An 18,521-nucleotide genomic window follows, 5' to 3' on the forward strand; every position below is an offset into this window, starting at 1 on the left:
GCATTTGGGTTCTGAGTTTCTATTTTGCTGTCAGAGTAATTATCTGTGTGGCATAATAGCCAACCAGTGATTTTTGCACTCTAGAGCTGGAGTTTAACATTTTCTTTATGTTTACATAGGATTAAAAGTACTGTTACACTCATTTTTGATAGAGGTGGGGTTTTTTTTGTTTGGTTTTTTTTTTTTTTTAGTGTAGCTGTTCTTCCTTTACTATTTTCCAAGAAACTTAAGTAGAGTCTTAAGTAGATAGTGATTATAGGACTGTGAACAGCTGGAGAATTTATCTAGCAGCTGCAGCTTTGATCCTGATAACTTTTCAAAACAGTTCTATGAGTGTGTTTTTAACTTGATCTGTGGTTTGAATTACTGACAGTACGCAGGAGCTGATGTTACACTGGTTTCTCTAGCTTGATAGATCAGTTGTTATACAGGGTTACTTTTGTCTTGGTACATGAAGAATCCTTTTGGTCATAGTGCAATATATCCTAAGCCTTGCTTATGAAAAGTATTAACTGAAAACTGTTAGAAAAAAAACCAAAAACCAGATCATCTCACCTCTTCACCACTTTTTTCTCTGCCCAGCGCATATTGTCTTGTTGATTCAATAAATCGTATAGGAATATTGTATACTCTTCTGTTGTAAAACACAACTAGCGTGTATGGTTGCCGTGAATCCTGTCCAGAACTCTTTCGTATTAGAAAAGATCCATCCTAAAGAAAGAAAAGTAGTAAGTGTATTCAGCTTGTTTTTTCCAAGAAGTTAGCGTGGTTTTAGCTTAATATTTTAATCTGTATTAGCATTAAACCCTTTTCTCCCATTAGAAAAACTGTACAGGAGGAGATGAAAAGTAGGATGTATTCCTGCTGTCTAACAGTAGCTCACAAAAGCATCATTTAAGAGTCACCTTTGCTTCTGCCTGTTCTCTCTCAACCAGAGCAAGAAAGAAGAAATAAACACGCAGTGGCAGCAGTCTCTTGGGGTCCACAGATTATTAGGAAATGATATTACTATCAGTGGCAGTAGGTAGGCAAGAAAGCAGTGAGAGGGGGAGATACTGTTTCTCCAGAGCTGTAAAAAGCACTCTGATGAAGACGAGCAGCTACAGCTACTGACATGGTAGCCCAGCGCTCACTAGCTAGCAGTAGCCTACACTGGTGATATCCCCAGTGCTCTGCCCATTGATCCTGCTTTGTGGAGTTGGGCAGAAGTGGAACTGTACCTGCTGAGGATACAACTCTACATGTTACTGTTCCCTTCTGTGACACTAGGTTTTGTACACCGAATAGTTGAGAGAATTCAAATTCTCCAAAAACCTAAATGCATAGTGTTGCTATTTCAAAATGCATAGCAGCATCAGCCTTTCCAAAGAGTAGCTGTTTTTTATGAGCCATTGGTGGAGATCATTTAGAAGTCATGGGGCTTTACCTACCATTTTAATGGATGCACACGAGTTATCGGATCTTCCTCAGCTTTCTAGTCTGCAATAGCTTTCTTTGCAGTGTACCAGTCATTGAGTTACACTAATGCAACTTTGTCTTAGTTTCACCACAATAACATCATGTTTGACAGTATTTGCATTGGCACAGTATTCTTAACCTGTTCAGAATACAACTAATGTTCTTAGAATACTTCTAGTTGTCTTCTGATTCTTTTATTTGAAGTTTTTTTCATAAAATAGACATTCTTTAAAGGTGACCTACCTTATTTGATCGGTACAATGCATCTTCTGCCGTTTTCCTATCACAGGTAGCAGCATACCATGCTTTACTATGAACACCAGCATCCTAGAAAGAGAGAAACAGCGTTTCACCTGTAAAGTAATAATTATAATAAGAAAGAATATGGCCTGTAGGGGAGTTACTAGTAAAGAATGACAGCTGTGAAGAACTCAAATGCAGAATACTTTGAAAACACAGGATTTAGAAAATTCTTTGCCAGGAGCTTGCTGTTTTTGTTGGACAGAGGTAGGACAAAGAAAAACTAGCATGTCAAAACAGTGGTCACAGATGTGTGATAGAAGGCTGATATGTGACAGAAGAGAGAAAGATGCCCTGAGGAAAGTAGTTAAGTTCAACTGAAGGATAGTTTGGTATTTTTAAAGTAGGAAGCTATTCTAGTCGAATTTGAAAAGGGTGTCCAGGAAGTGTTAAGGAATAAATTGACCATTAACAATTTAAATGCTTGTCAGCTGTGGGCTAGCCAATGATGTGCCAGATTTGGTAGGCATCTAAGCTTTGGGAATGAAGTTTAGCATATACTTAATGCTAGTTGTGAACGTGATCATGGTTGCCTTCATCTGGACAGCATGGAGATTAGATACGTGCTCCTTTTGCTCTTTTGATTGTTATTAACTAAGGACAAATGGATGGAGCCCTACAAAACAGAGGCATAATTAATGTCTTTTCTCTACTAATACAGCACTTCAGCCCCCAGTGCTTTCACCTGAGACATGAGATAGGGATTCAGTTCTGGTTCTGTGTTGGATTGAGCCTGAATACATCCTTACGTTTGAAACAGTGCCATTATCTAAAAGCCATAAAACCATGTTTACTGTGGAGAAGGATTACCTCTGTGACAGCATACAAGAGCAGCTTATATTTCATAATGTATCTCTCGGGTGCCTCATTTCTGTATGTTATCCCCTGTGAACACCTCACCAAGATCATCCTTCTCGTCTCCATTCTGTTAAATGCTTGGCAGCGTTCTGAACAGTAACTGAACTTAACCTGTTCTTCTGGTGGAAAACATGTGACAAAGCACTTTGTGGGTGGGGGCATAGGTGCAGACCCAAAGATACAAGGTAGAAAGACTGGCACCCTAAAGATGGGTAGATTCTGTTTTAGAAGATAAAAGCTCTCATAGCAAAGGATGCACAAAGATAAAAAGATGGGAGGAGGTGATGGCAGTTGGGAACGAGTGGTCTGAAATTACAATTTGAGCAAGAGAAAAAGCGGTAGAAAACTGGGTAGTAAGAGACGCAGCTTCGAGTGCACATTTGGGAACAGGAGTGGAGTTCAGGGGAAAGGTATGGGGGATTTTAGAGAATTATGAAAAGAAATGATACTGAAGGGAAGGACAGGATTAAAAGCAACATGAGACCTATCAGACTTCAATAGCTAGAAGATTAACTAGCAGGTTATAAAACCAGCAATCATAAGAAGTGAGCTCTTGCTGAGGAAGCTGATGAAAAAAAAAAAATCTAACTGAAGTGAGTGGAGAGGCTATAGAAATAGTGCTGAGAGTATTTCCTAATGAATATTTCTGGGTCACCAGATCTTTCTGGGCATTTGACCAGTTTTGCTCCAACTTTTTAGTAACAAGCTTAATGATGAAATCCATTTTCACACAACTTTTGTCACCTCTGTACAAAACAAGTTAAAGATGAAGTTCCCTAGCTGGCTTATCACTGCCAAAAAGGGAATGTCTTGGCTTCTCCCTTGTGCTCATTTTGTGGCTCATCTGATCCCACAGTGAGATAATTCACATTAGTAATCTCACAGGGGGAAAAAAAAAAAAAAAAAAAAAAAAGAGTTGCCTTTTTTGTTTTGTGTTTGACTGCCAGGTTGTTTTTCGGTCAGTTTAATGAGTTAGCTAAGCCCACTGCAGGATCAGAGGAACACCAGAGAAGCCTGTGGCTGGGAGGAGAGCTCACAGTGAGGACAGAGCCTCCATTTTGCGGGCATTGCACTAAATCCTTAGATTGGCTTAAGGTATAATACATAACTTTACCTCCAAAGTTCTTCCATGTATTTCTCCAGTCACACTATTCATTGGAAAAAGACAGGATGAGAGGAATTGCAAGTACGCAAGGTAGTCTGCCACTTAGAGAATGAGGCCAGTAAACCAATCTTTGTTCAGCAGAACAAGGAAATCAACTGCCCCCAGACCTTTCTTCTAGCACTGTCTGTGTCCTGTAATCTGGAAGCTGCTGTCAAAGTGGATGGGAACCAAACAAATAATAAGCCTTATGCGCATGAATCATGTCTGCAAGCACCTGTATTGTGCAGAATGCTATAGCAAGTGATACCACTGTATAACTGGTGGGGAAATAACACTAACTAACAGTTAATATATTTTCTTTTTTTTTTTAAAAAAAAAAAACCAGAATGGATGTTTTATTAAGCTCTGGTTTTGCCCATGGCTGTTACAGAAAAGCTGCAAATGTAATTGTTACAAGCTGTTTATTTAAAGTCTGCTGGATTGTTTATTCGAAAGCAATTTTTATAATAAATATCCAGTATGACATACCATTAGGATTTTTCCAGAACTTCAAGTCCTTTGTGTTCTTCCCTGTTATATTATCTTTGTCATGTCATACTTTAGAACATTTAATGTTATTGGCTGTGCATAATAGAGCCTTTGTTTTGCACTCAACAGAACTATTTTTACCTTGTTTGTGACTACTAGGCTAATAAGAATGGCTTCCGGCATTTTGTAGTCTCCCTTCGTCCAAAATGAGAGTAAAGACAATAGCACTGAAATGAAAATAACTTTGCATTTGCTTAGATTATTCAAACCTTAATGTTGCAACGAAACACCGAAAAAAGAATTGGTTGTAAAACTGACAGCAGTAACTGTAATGAGAAGAGATCTGTTTAAAGGAACAACAAGGAGTAGGACTTGGGAGAGACAAAAAAAAAATGTCGGGGGGGGAGGCATCACAGCATCCTCTGAGAGCGGCAGCTGTGACTTTCTTAAAACTCTGCTGACACCCCAAACTGCAATAAATAGGGCAACGTTCATAAAAGTGGTTCTACCCTCTGCAGCCTGCTGTGTTGGGCCAGACAGCAGAGCATCCCCGTTTCCTCCTAGAAATTTCTGGGATTTCTTAGCACATCACATCAGTGCAGGCTAATGCTAATAGCTGCAGATGGCTTCATTGTATCTGCTTGGTGCACGTTATTTTTTTTCAGGACTCAGTATGTATGCCTATACATTAGAAAAAAGTAGGCAGCTGAAAACTCTTTATAGCCATCTGTGTCAGAGACTAGACTGAAGTATATCACACTTGTTTCAAATGATGTCAAAGTTGAGGAGCGATTGAAGGAGCTGGGACTGTTTAGTTTGAGGAAGAGGAGGCTGAGGGGAGACCTCATCACTCTCTACAACTACTTGAAAGGACATTGTAGAGAGGTTGGTGCTGGTCTCCTCTCACAGGTAATTAGCGATAGAACAAAAGGGAATGGATTCAAGCTGCAGCAGGGTAGGTTTAGGCTGGACATTAGGAAAAAATTTTTCACAGAAAGAGTGGTCAGACACTGGAATAGGCTGCCCAGGGAGGTGGTGGAGTCACCATCCCTGAATGTGTTTAAGACTCATTTAGATGTGGTGTTAAGGGATATGGTGTAGGGGAGAACTTTGTAGAGTGGAGATGATGGTTGGACTCGATGATCCCAAGGGTCTTTTCCAACCAAAATGATTCTATGATTCTGTTATGAACTGGGGAGTCGGGAAGACCTGAAACTAAGAAGCTTTTTTGGGTTTTGTTTAAAGTGACTGGTAGAAAGCTAAAGTCTGGTATAATGCTATTTACCTATTTTTCTACAGTTAAAGCTCTCCTATGCTATATGTTGTCAGCATTTTTATATGAAAGGAAACATTCAAATGATTTGTACCACAGAAAATCTTCACTGCAAATGGGAGTGTATATACCTTCCGCAAAGGAGTAGGACTTTTATTCAGAGAGGGGTGGAAATACTACTTTAAAGTAAAGTATAAGAAGATTTCTGTAATATGAATTTAGCTAACATTATACCTGGTCTGCAGTACTTGAAATGGATGAAATGCTGCTGTGAGGGGAAGTACCCAGGGAACGGTTTGCAGCTTCTGGCACTTCTAGAAAGGAAAGAGAGAACAACATTTTTAAGTTTTCAAAGGATGTTTTGTTATGCTGTATGTTATGCTGGTTTGTTACAAGGACTTTGAAAGATCTGGAAATGCTTGGCTTTTGGTATCACCAGGAAAGTTATCTACTATATGTGGATGAGCTCTATATGAGCGCCTGGGACACTCGCCTGCTCAAGAGGAGCCTTGCTTATAAAGGGAGAAACAGTTTGCTTAACAACTTGGTTAATAGCCAGAGCTAGACTTAATACATAAGAAAAAAAAAAAAAAGAGACACAATCAAGTGAATCAATGTTGCAATGGATAAAGAAAATGCAGGACAACAGTGCAAAAAACCACTCAGTTTGGTGTGAGAGGTGTTCATGCTGATGAGGGAGTCAGGAAAACAAATGTAGCTCAGAGATCATTTTTCACTGATTTAATCCAACTGAAATGTTTGCAAACGTGTGCAAGAAGCCTAGGCAACTTAGAGAGACAGAACTAGTAGGAAAGACTATGAAGCTTATTAGAACTGTGATAAAGTATAGTAGAAAATAGCTATTAGGGCTGAAACACAGATGCCGAAGAGTTTAAGAAATTAGAATGAAAATGGTTGAGTAGTATTGCATGCTAATGTTATAATAGAGATATGAGAAATAAGTATAGATAATTGTTTTCTGATAAAAGAGAATCTTGGCCAAAGATAGTATAGGTGTCCACTGTAGGTACTTGTGATCAGAGTTGGGTACAGATTGATATCTGTAAAAGAGAAGATGACTGTAGAAAGTTACTTATTCTCTTATTATGGGAGGTTTTATGTCCTGTTTATTTTACTTATTAGGGAAAAAAAGTGCTTCTAGGATTGTTAGCATTCACCTAGTCCTGGACATGATACTTTACAGACTGCTTTATCAAATCTTCACTAATATTGTGATTTAGATTTTGGTTTCAGAAAGCAATAAGAATGTTATAGAGGAAATCATACAGTGACTCAGAATTAAAAAAAAAAATAATTAGTTGCACTGGAGAGCTCAAAGACACCTGCATAAAGTAGGTTTAGAACTTCTTTGCAGTAAAGATGCAACTGTCTGGAAGCTACATTCCAAGTACATTGTAAGGAGCAGTTCCAGCTCTCAATGAATGAATAATCACCTGAAGAAAGCCATTCAATATTAAGAATTTTGGTATTTCTGTCAATTTTTGACTGACCAGCTGCAAAAGCTACAGCTGAAAAGTACGCTGTATAAATAAAGTAAGAATTGCCAGAAGTCAGGCTGAATTAGACTTCACAAAAGAAAATTAAAACAAATAATGAGAGATTCCTTAGCTGTGTAAAAAAGGAAAGAAATGGGGCAGTCTGCAGTAAGAATTTTATTGATTTTAAAGATAATCTAGGTACTAAATCAATAGGACTTCTGGTACAGAAATGGAAATTTCCACAACTGAATTGGAAACAAACTCAAACAGCTTAGTACAATTGAACTGGTGAGCCCAGATAATCTTTATCCTAGAAATCTTAAAGACTGGGACATGAAATTACAGGGCTGGTAACAATTATTTTAAATAAATAGGGTCAGGGTGGTACTGTATGATTAACGAATACCAAATATAACTGCTATACTTAAAGTGGAAAGCGTCACCTGAGCAACTACAGGCCTTTTTGTCTGACTCCACAGAACACAAGGCCCTAGAAGAGAATTTGAAGGAAAGAACATTAAGATTTAGAGGTAAAGGTACAACTAGAAAGAGAAAACCTGAAATTTACCCAAGTAGATAAAAAGCTATAGCTCTTTCATAAAGTAGCAGAGTTTTGCAAAGAGGGAATATGGTGCTGTACTTGCTCTGGACTGCAGTAGAGCATTTGATACTGTGCCGTCAGGGAAATTAGTACTTTTTATGAGAAAGATGAAAGGTAGCACTAAGCTTGTATGTTGACAAGGAAAAGTGTCAGGTTATGCTCAAGGAACATTAGTGATCGGGAGCAATTGTATTTGTGATTAAGTTGTGATTGGACCTGGCACAAAATAAGAGTGTATTAAAGGAAGTTTACTGGTCAGAGCATCATTTAGCAACAGATAACCCGGAAGAATAGAGTTACACTTGAGGGATAAGTAACAATTTATACTACAAGTTGAAGCACATCAATTGTGTGACAGGAACAGACAAACTTGAGAACATCAGTCTGTTGCATGAACATGAACCATTATTATACTTCCCCAGCATAGGAGGTATAATTGCAACATACATCAAGCAAACATTTTCAGGAAAGAGAATTACTTATAATAGCATATAAAGTTTAAGCTACAACACATGCAGATTTCTATGTGCAATTCTCATCCATTTACAGTGCAAGAGATATGTTCAGACTGAAATAAGTGCAGAAAAGGGCTTGTGGGAAGGTCAGACAAACGTCTGGTAACAAGAGACTAGCAAACCGTTAAATCTAATTTACAGTTCTGTGCAAAGAGAGTTCATATACATACTACCTAATTTGTTCTATACTGTGAACTGAAACGAAGTCCCCTCTTTAAAAGTATTACTTACAGAGGTTTAGCATTTGCCATTATAAAAATACCTTCCTTTTTTTTCCCCTGTAGAGAAAGAATAAATGGCTGGATGCAATAAAAATCTGTCTGGCTTCTAGGCAGAAGCCTGGACCAGCCCAAAAATGTCATATTTAGGGTTCTTCTGTGGCAAGGAAGATGGATAGAGTCTTTATTATGATGGGAACTGACCCGAACTGCCTTTGGTAGAAATTTCCAGTAGTCACAAACAGCAGTGAAGCACCCAATTTCCATAAATTTACACAATAACCCCACCACAGTCCCTTAATTTTACTATCCGAGCTAAGCCCCTGGATACTTGATCTCCTCTTTGTATGCATTAGAGACAAATGTTAATTCCAAACTAATGAATATGCATGGCATCTTGAAACAGTCTTAATTCAAAGATTAATTTGAAATTACAAGTTAATCCCATTTTAATTCAAAATATGAATTATACTTACTTGGCAGAATTGAGGGCTTTTGGAGCAAAGACCTGAAATAAATATCAAGAGATTACAGAAAGACTTGAGGAGATCTAACCAGTTCTGAAAATATTAAAATTGTGTATTTGAAGCATGCAGTGGTAGAATGTATTCCATCTCACCCATTTGTCCATTGAGAAATAAGGGCCAGATACAGGTATTCCAAAAAATCGTATCCCACTAGTACTGACAACTAGGAATTTAAACATCTGGTTTCAATCTCCCATCACCTAATTAGAGGCTATATCCTCCAATTATATATGCTTTTTGGTGGTGATTATAGTATATGGATGCATTTGCCAGGTTTTATTTTTTGATACTGTGAGGCTGCAAGAAACATGACTTTCAAAAAGCAACAGAAGGCTACAGAGAAGACAGTGCTCCTCTTTGAACTTCAGACCCAGCAGTAGGAGCTGGCACACTGAAATATTCAAAAGATGATGAAAAGGGATTTTACTTTTGGGCACCACTTGGTAGGGGTGGAAGCAGAAGATCATGGCTGGAACCTCGTCGTCGTTCTGCTGCTGTAGGTTTTTCTGTAGTTTGGGAAAACAAATTGTAGAGTCAAGATTTCTTCAGAAACATATTGTCCCAGATAAGAGAGTCCCAGTAGTTGAAGGAGGTTTTCTTTTATTATTATAACTGGGTTTTTTTCATTACGTGGCAGCTTGCCACCCTGCTTGTTTATTAACTAGTGGCATCTCACCAAACGTCTAGGCAAATAGCTGCGGCTCTGAATGCCTGCAGGAGCTCAGTGGGAGACTTGCCTTTGGAGAGGAGAGCCGCGTGGGATGAGGGAGGACGCTGGGGCAGGCTGCCTACGGAGCGCAGCCATGGGAGGTGCGGCTGCCAGGCTGCCTCCCACCCTCGTGCTCGACAGCAGCTCCCACTGATCTCTGCCTGGAGGAGCTGCCGCCTTGCACAGAGGCGAGATGCCTTTTCGGCCTGTGGGAGGGAACTGGCTCTTGCCAGGAGTTGGCTCTGCGTGAGGTGGTTCTTGCCGAGTTCAGAATGATGCGCTCGCACTTCGCCTCCCTTCCCCCTTCTCCACTTTGAGGGCTATGTAGCACATTGCTGGTCCATTATGTCGTGCATTACCCTGCCAGTAACCTCAATAGTTTTACTGTGACTGCTTTTAGAGAACAATGATATTCAGTGCAACTAGGGCTGGCCAGATCCAGTTCGAAACTGCTAAAACCAAACCCCCCTCAAAAACCTAGAATAAATTGAATGTGGTGTTGTTTGTTTCATGTTTTTAATAAAAAGAAAATTAAATTCTGATAAATGTTAACGTCTTCACAATAGTGGAGATAATTTACCTTCATTTGCCGTTAAGGTCTCTCTGGAAGGTAAACACGGTTTCTGCAATAAAAGAGAAGGAAACTAAATATTAAATGTCACTTGTACTGCAAGTGTTTATCTTATACTTTTTGTGAACTAGTTTACATTTAGAATCGACAGCATCCTGGAGAGGTTAGGAGGTAGGGACATGGCCATTCTGTGAAGAGCCTCCAGTTGTATAACCTTGAAGCTTGGGATTTTGCAAAGTAGATTTGGAAGGAATCGCAGTTTGTGTGTATAAATTAATGGACAAAAGTAAAATCTAGATGCATGCTTTTTTTTTTTTAACCTCACATCAGTAAATTTATGGTGTAACAAATGGTTTGTTCTTATCTCAAGTCCAAAAATTAACAGTCCATCCCAAATACTTGGGAATAATTTGTGTATTTTCATCTTTGTCAAGCTATGCTCACAAATGTCTACACACGTTTCTTTTTACTGAAAGTTAAACTGTCACTTTAGCTCACAGTAAAAACTCACCCAACCTTCCAGTTTCATTTTTTTTTATTTTACTTTGAAACAATGATAATAAACTGTCAGTTTTGAAACATTTTTCAAGTTAATTTCTTTGAAAATTTCATCCAGTTCTGTCACTGTCTCCCACAAGAGGTTTTGGGATATTTCTTCTAGTGATGAAATACTTACTGAAAAACCCTCTGACAAATTCTCATAAAATCCTGCATCTTTCTTGAGCTGTCACTCTTAAAATAAATCCATCTTCCCTGTATGCAAGCCCGAATACTTCTGAATGGCTTGTGTTCCGTTTATTTCTCATTTTATTCAGTTCTTGCACTGTGTTTATTGTTACATCCTAGAGTACCGAATCCAAATGTCCCTTTAACCAAAATATTTTTCTACTTGAGCTTTCTCACTGCTGCTTAGTTCATATAACTACACCCAAATATTTCCTTTCTTTATAACCCTTTCCCCTATTCTTTCTATACATTTGTGTTGTACCCAAAGTCATGATGAAATTAAGTTTTACCGTAAATTAAAAATCACCCGTAAAATTATTGATTACGTAATTACAAGTCAACTTACTGGTGAATTTACTGCATTAGAAGTTTTCTTTCTGCAGATTGGAGGAAAAAAGAAAAGAAAAAGAGTATTGTTACTTAGCAGATACATTAATTCATTTAGCAACTAAGCATCAGGTTCATTGACTCGCAAGATGTTTCTGGCCAAGATGGGATACATCTCCTTACTGGATAGCTGTAGCAGTTGGGGGCGGGGAGGGAATCAGGGTATCAGATGTAACATAGGTACTCAGAAAAGATACTTACAACATGCAAGGAAGCTACAACTCTTGTCTAGGGCTTAAGATGACAACTTGGGTGGGACAGAAGAGTTTTAACGAAAAACACAGCCTTCTGCATTTATAGCCAATGCACATGCTATTGCTGCAGTACCTGATCAAATCAGGCATGCCAGCCAGCAGCTACCATCCGTGGCAGGCAGTGAAGGGCAACGCCACTGGCATGCAAGCAGTATTCCTCCAGATACGACAAAAGAATAGCTTGCCTTTACCTTGTCAGGATATCTTTCATGAATAAAAATTACTCCCGAATTCCGACTGCCGTAGGCAAGGATGGGAGTTAGCTCCTAATACACCTAGTAATTAACCCCATCCCTATCAAAGGCATAGTTTTATTATTTTTTTTACTCACAGGCCCCTCGGTAACGGAGATGGAGCTGCTCCAGGGGGAAATCTGGATTCTTGTTTGTTACTGAAGGTGTGATCTAGAGATGCAAACAACATAATTTGTATGCAATATTAGCTGTACCTGAACAGAGGGTTTCCTCACTGCCATTTCAGTGTTTATGTAATAAAAGTAAAAAATATCCATTGGTTTAATTTTTGTCTTGACATGTTTTCACTCTGATTATACTAGAGGACAGTTCAGTACTATTTCTTGCTTATTGCTGACTGTTAAAGATAACATTTACAGTGACACACTTCACTACATGCTATATTAAGGTCACCATGACAAAACCTTCTCATATTGCGATATTTTCAATACAGAATACTTACTTTCGTCATTATTTTTTGCTTCATGGTCCTGTAATGGAAAGACACATTAGATTTGATAAGAAGCAATTAAAAAAACCAATTATTATTAAATGTGAAGTGCATAAATAAATACGATTATCTTCGTAATCTGTAGCAACATTTAAAGAAATACTTGTACAGAATGCATATCCAGAATACTTTTCATCAGCTTTTATGACGGCGTTTGAAATCTTTTAGCAAACTTCTATCTAATTTCAACATTCTAGTAACTTTGGGATTGCTTACAGTATTGAGAAAATTGGCCCTGAATTTTGCAGTGAGACCTTTTGGTTCATGTTTCATTTCTGAGCTGGAAGGCAGAAATTTTGCGGCGGATTTGAATATACCAGGAATACATCTTCCACTGAACAGAGGATACTGAGTAAACTGTCTTTTCACCATGCTAGAATGGAAACAATCCAACTCATTTCCTGGCTTCTTTTGGAGGTGCTTCCTTTTGGCTCCCACTTCTTGTCTTTTAGGGAATCAGACTCCCATATGATAAGTACCTTTCAAAGAGACACCAGTTACTAATTTGTCCATCTTCATCCATCAGGTTAATGGCTTTTCACTAATGTTGCTCACAAATGCATCCATTCTCTGGTTGGAGGGGTGTAATCCACCATCAAACAGTTGAGGGCGTGACATTTGGAGAAATTTTTCTCGCAGTCAGCCCAGGTCTTTGAGAGGAACAAGGGTTACAGTTTGTTAACACGATCAGTGCTGGTTGGTGTTGAGAATGGATCAAGTGGGGGCAGTTAACAGATGTTTCAGTTATTGCTTTGCTTTGTCAGTGTGCGTGGTCATCTGAATACACCCCTTGTACAGATGAGTGTTCGTCTGGGAGCTCCATCCTTGGTGCTGTAACCAACTCAGTGTGTGTCCCCAGCAAAACGATAGTCTCTTGATTCTCTGCAAAGCTAGGATATTATCTATCTCAGAAGTGAGCCCTGAGAATGAATTAATGGACAGGTTTCAGCTGCAATATGGCAAGTCGAGCTTGTTCTGAAGCAGGAATATTCTTGTTAATGCCGATCAGAGAGTGGAATTTCTGTCCAATATTCTCCCTTCAGAAGGATTTTTTTTCCTAATCTTATATTGTTAAGAAAATCTGATAAATAAAACCATGTAGAGGTATGCAAATCCTGCTTGCCCCCCACCAAATACTTGGTATATCTAGAAATTTCAGGATTGAAAGTAAGACTATAAGGTGTTCTTATACCACCTGCATTATGTTACTGTAACATCTAATGCTGTGGTATGACCCCAAATTCCTAATTTTAAGTGTCTAACTTCTCTAGGTAGTTATTGATAGACTGATTATTTCTTAGGGACAATTCAGACCACTGGGCTGGGACAGAGTTTGAGGCACATAGCTTTTGGCACAGATGCTGATGCAGTTGCTGTCACCCTGTTTCTTGTGCACCCTCTCTTGTGCTGGCACAACTGTTAGTAGAGCTACAGTGCAGAACAATTTATGGAACTAATCTGGCTGAAAAGGAACATTTTATGCATTTGCTTCTGCCCATTTGCTGCAGGTAGACAAGTTTCGAGGTAGTTTGCTTCAGAAAACCTTTGTTCCAGCACATGGGACAGACTGGCAGCAAGAGTAAAGGAAGAAGAGGAATGACTTAAACACAGCCTTAGGAACATAAAAGCTTGCAATTACTCCTTCATAGACTGCATTTTCTAGTGATACAGGTTACTCAGGCTATCCTGTCTGACATTTTAGAAGGATTCAATTTTCAGAAAGTATTAATCATTCATCATCTGAGTGGAATGAGGCTCAAGGAAGGTGCCTCAGATTGGGCAAAATTGCCCATTGTTACTGAAAGTAGGGCTCCTGGAGTGCAACTGGTATTTTTTAGTGCAAGAAATTATTTTTGTGAACCAGACATATATCAAAACATTTGAAGTTTTTCTTGGATCGATACAGATGTCCAATGCACCTCTTGTCCAAAAGATTAATAGCCACAATTGCAGTATTAGATCGATCTGACATTCAGAGTAATCTTTTTCTGTTATTTAATCCAGATAATAAAAAGCAACCATCTATTTATATAGAACACAGAACAGCCTAGGTTTAACACATTCTTTTATAGTGTAACATTAATTACTCACTGCTTTTGGATGAAGACGGTTTCTGGGAAGAGGCAAAATATTTCTGGAAAATATACACAATAAGTTAAGATGAGTAGGATTTACTGATTTAATTGCTTGGCTCAGATAGGTGTTTCAAGATCTAGAGAGGAGGAGGTCTGCAGTAAATGGATTTAATTGCAGCTATGCACTGCTGCAGTGGTGGTGGTGATGCTGTGCCCTTGGTGTGCAACTACTCTAGAAAAGCTTCTATTCTGGACCTCGTGTCCCCTGCAACCGTCCACAGGACCTCACCAAACACCATGACGCAGTGTTGTGGGTGCCACCTACTCTTCCTGGGGCATGTGGCTTATTTTGTAGAGCAATGTCCTAGAGATGAGACAGTGCTTATGAAGCCGCTTCCTACACTTCTGGGGACACAGGAGTGAAATAGGCTGCATACACAAGTTTCCTTTGCCTCTTTTCCTCCAGAGACTTGGAACATAAGTCATGGATTAACTGCGTCCAGTTTGGTTGGTTTTTTTTTGTTGTTTTGGTGTTTTTTTTTTTTTTTTTTTTTTTTTTACAATCAGTCCTGTGCTCCATCCCCTGCAAAAACATCTCATTTGTGAGGGTGCAGAGATGGGTAAAAGGACTTCAAACTGGCTTCCAGAGATGTTTTACCCCTGCACTAGATCCCTAAAGGGATATTCAAGAAAACAGTATCCATTTGTCACACTGGCTTGAATACAAAAGTTTGCAAGGAAATGAGAACTTTCAATTCTTATCTTGTGCCAACATCCCTAGATATTTGTGTGTCCTGACAATTGCTTATTTTCCGAAGGCTACACAATAGAGATGAGAAAATTTTGTCTCTTGCTAATATTTCCTATTGATATAAACTGCTGTTGACTTACCTGGAAGCATCCAGCTTAGGTGACACTCTGGTCATACTGTGCATGTGGGAGTGCTCTGTATTCTGAGCAGGCATAGAGGGAGGTGGCTTAGTGAACCTAGTAATACAACATGAAAATTATATTTAATAACAGTGCATACAAAGGCAACCTCTTTTTCTCCTCCCCTACCCCCTCAAAATTCTAAAAAGTACCCTTAAGAGATTTCTTTTTAATATGTGTTATGTTTGAGTTACTGAAATTAACACATACAATCTTTGTGTAGATAATCTAAAGAGAGAAAGTTACGATATGTATATCTTCTAGAGAGAATTATCAAACAGAGTATCTAAATGAGAAAATATGTTTTCTGACAAGTTTTAAATAATGCATAAATATTCATAGCAATGGGTTACCTGATTACTGGTGGTGGTGATGGTTTTTCCTGTAAGAGAAAATGCACTGAATTATTTGGCCACTTTTTGATTTCGTAAAATGGATTTGTATGATCCTATTTATGTTATTACAGCAGTATCTTATTTTAGCATTGTGGTATAGATTTCTAGTAGAACTCTGCCTGGTAATCTGCACTAGGATGGGAGAGGCAAGAAGTCACCACCGGTAAGTCTGTGAAGCCCTGAGCACAGTGCTTTGGCCACATGTCATGTCAGTACCAGCAAGTGGGAAAAAAATTACTGTGTCAGAACTGTCATTCCTTCTTTGCTGCAGTTCTGCTTCTGGAAAGTATTCTCTCAGGCTGCTGCTTCCCAGACTGCATCGCTATCACACAGGACTGGGAAACTTCAGCCCCTTCCCATTTGTTCTGTTCTGCAGACCTTTTGAATTAATTTGCCAGCTTTTCTGTCAAGGAAGTGTCAAAAAGTTTTAAGTGCAGACAGAGATTTGTTCCCATTTTTCCCCCTTTGAAAGGCTGATTATCATAATTTTTTTTTTTTTTTTTTTTTTTTTTTAAAACACAATCACATTTGTGCCCTGCCTGAGGGCAATGCAAGTCATAAACTATAGAAAGGCCTTACCTCTTCTTCAGGAACCTCGTACACTTCTGTAGGATAGGGAGGAAAAAAAATGTGTTCATTGGTTAGCAAAAAGGTACTGCACGTTACCAGAAAAACAGATCAGAGTTTGTATTGATTGTACTTCTGCCTCTGGAAAAATAATTCTGCTCAGAGCTTGATTCTGCCTCCAAAACCCTGACATAGCTACACCCCTGGTCTTCTAGTGAGATCTTCAGGAAAAGTCCCAGGAAGTCTGGCAAACAGTAACTGTATTAATGAACCTTCTCCCCACGCCACAGTCTTTTTGTTGTTGTCGTTCTTGGTTTTTTCCACCCCCAAAGCAAGATGAATACTTGTGTTGTGCAAGTAGGACAGTTTAGAAAAGATGTGTTGTCTCACCTGTGGTAGCATTTAGCCCTTCCTTGACTCTCAGGGAGAAAGATCAGGTGAATCATAAATACAAGCTGGCTCATTTGTGTGGCCAGCATCCAGCCCTGAGCTCTGTCACACAGGTCTATTTTAATTCACAGCTATTAAAAGCCAAAAGCACCAGCATACTTGACTATGTCCAGTTTCTTCAATGAAAATTGAATCATATTTTGACAAATTTCATGTCAGGCTTCATTGCTTTTATTGCGCCAGAAAATGTCTGAGTTCCCACCAGGGGGAGATGTTTTATTTTTTTTTTAGTAACATCTGTCAGGAGCTGGTTGTTGCTTGACACTGATTTACAGAAACGCTAAGATTGAAAAGGACACTTTAAAATCTCTGAAAAGTAACTCACAAAATCTTAAGTCATTCAGAAAAAACTTTTGTAGTTTACGACGTGAAAGCTAAACACATTGCTAATGAATATGCAAAGACTTTTAAAGAACTGTGTGATCAGTCTGTAAAGGTTACGTTCCAAGCAATTAATGAGATGATGAGGATGCAAAACAACTCAGAGTTACCACAACTAAAGAAGATTAAGCAAGTGTACCTGCACTTAAAAAGGCAAATATGATTCCTCTTATTTGCTTCTGCTTTTGTTTCTTTTTCCAAATAAATTGCTCTTTATAGAACTTAAATAGGAACACTGTTATCACAGGACATGCAAAAACATCAGCCTGTACAGAATTTCTTTAAGGTTAAATCTTGATGTGGTTCTAAAGTATTGAGTCTTGATTCCTGTCGTGAAATGGGATTACTAACATACTGATTCCTATAATTGGTTTTGCTGTATCGATCCCTTTGCATTCCTCTGCTAGAGCAAAAGACTCAAAACAAATTAGTTTGGGGCAAATGACTTGTTTTACTCATGCTTAAAACAGATTTACTATTTAAGCTAGGCAAAACAACTGCTACAACATAGAAAAACCTAAAGGGCAACATATATTTGTTTTACTGTAGTATGTTGTATGGTTTGTGTTTTGAATACATCAGGCGTAATTTAATATTCCTCAGTCTTAGATTATTTTTGCAGTGATACAAACTCCACATACCTTGCATATCAGAAGTAAGAGAAGGCTTTGGAGAAGTAGGGGGGGCTGACTTTGTCGTCTTCATAAATCTGTTCACAGGAGCTAAAAACATATTCATATGCATATATATTCATAGATCTGTGTTTATATACATACGTATTTATATATACACACAAATATTAAAAATTAACAGTGTAGCATTTATACAATAAGAATAAATATTAAGTAGGTCCATGTGATAGCCTTTTTGTGTGACCTTCAACAAATCAACTGAGGCAGAAAGCAGCTCTCATTTTAAGAGGGAAACTTTATTCAGTGTTCATGCCTTGCTGAATAGGTTTGATACTGTCAGTAATGTCAGAGAGCAGAACTGCATACTCTTCTTTGTTTACTTTTCATCTTTGGACTGTACTAATTTCACTCTCCAGCTAAATATACTTCAAATAGTCAGGTAAAAAAGTGAATCAGAGTCTGTCTTTATTGACTGAAAATCTAAAAAGGCTTGTTCTTCTCCTGAGGCACTTCAGCTAACAGAGAATTTTAATGCTGTGGCTCCCTTGGATGAAGAGGGAGGTCACACACCATGAAAGGCTTCCTGGTTGTACAAGGGCTGGACTTTGAAACAGCTGAGTGAGAGACACAGGAATTAAACATGGCTTCCAATAAAGTTAAAAATAATTTTCTTTGGCCTTGTCATGGGCCAAAGTAGCCAACTACCTTTTTACAGGCTGTGTTCTCTTTAATACATGCACCTCCACTTTTTGAACCCTAGAAACAGACATTAATTTGATCCTTTTTTTTCCACTACTGTTCCTAACAAGGCAATAATT

The 18,521-nt window shown here is 38.5% G+C and overlaps 1 protein-coding gene across 5 annotated transcripts in view; it reads right to left on the reverse strand.

Moving 5' to 3' along the window:
• Positions 1 to 18,521, reverse strand: part of BLNK (B cell linker) — a 108,368-nt gene that overhangs the window by 1,516 nt on the left and 88,331 nt on the right. For all 5 annotated transcript variants that reach the window (XM_074590275.1, XM_074590278.1, XM_074590277.1 and 2 more), the window contains 14 exons: positions 17,713 to 17,793; positions 16,253 to 16,278; positions 15,632 to 15,660; positions 15,240 to 15,335; positions 14,365 to 14,407; positions 12,226 to 12,253; positions 11,861 to 11,933; positions 11,235 to 11,265; positions 10,172 to 10,214; positions 9,310 to 9,388; positions 8,832 to 8,863; positions 5,757 to 5,836; positions 1,702 to 1,785; positions 556 to 711 (listed from right to left, as the gene is read on the reverse strand). In XM_074590275.1, coding sequence (XP_074446376.1) covers positions 556 to 711; positions 1,702 to 1,785; positions 5,757 to 5,836; positions 8,832 to 8,863; positions 9,310 to 9,388; positions 10,172 to 10,214; positions 11,235 to 11,265; positions 11,861 to 11,933; positions 12,226 to 12,253; positions 14,365 to 14,407; positions 15,240 to 15,335; positions 15,632 to 15,660; positions 16,253 to 16,278; positions 17,713 to 17,793 — 881 coding nt within the window. The remainder of the gene's footprint in view (positions 1 to 555; positions 712 to 1,701; positions 1,786 to 5,756; positions 5,837 to 8,831; positions 8,864 to 9,309; positions 9,389 to 10,171; positions 10,215 to 11,234; positions 11,266 to 11,860; positions 11,934 to 12,225; positions 12,254 to 14,364; positions 14,408 to 15,239; positions 15,336 to 15,631; positions 15,661 to 16,252; positions 16,279 to 17,712; positions 17,794 to 18,521) is intronic.

Source organism: Larus michahellis, chromosome 6 (assembly GCF_964199755.1).
Source record: "Larus michahellis chromosome 6, bLarMic1.1, whole genome shotgun sequence".
Lineage (NCBI taxonomy): Eukaryota > Metazoa > Chordata > Aves > Charadriiformes > Laridae > Larus > Larus michahellis.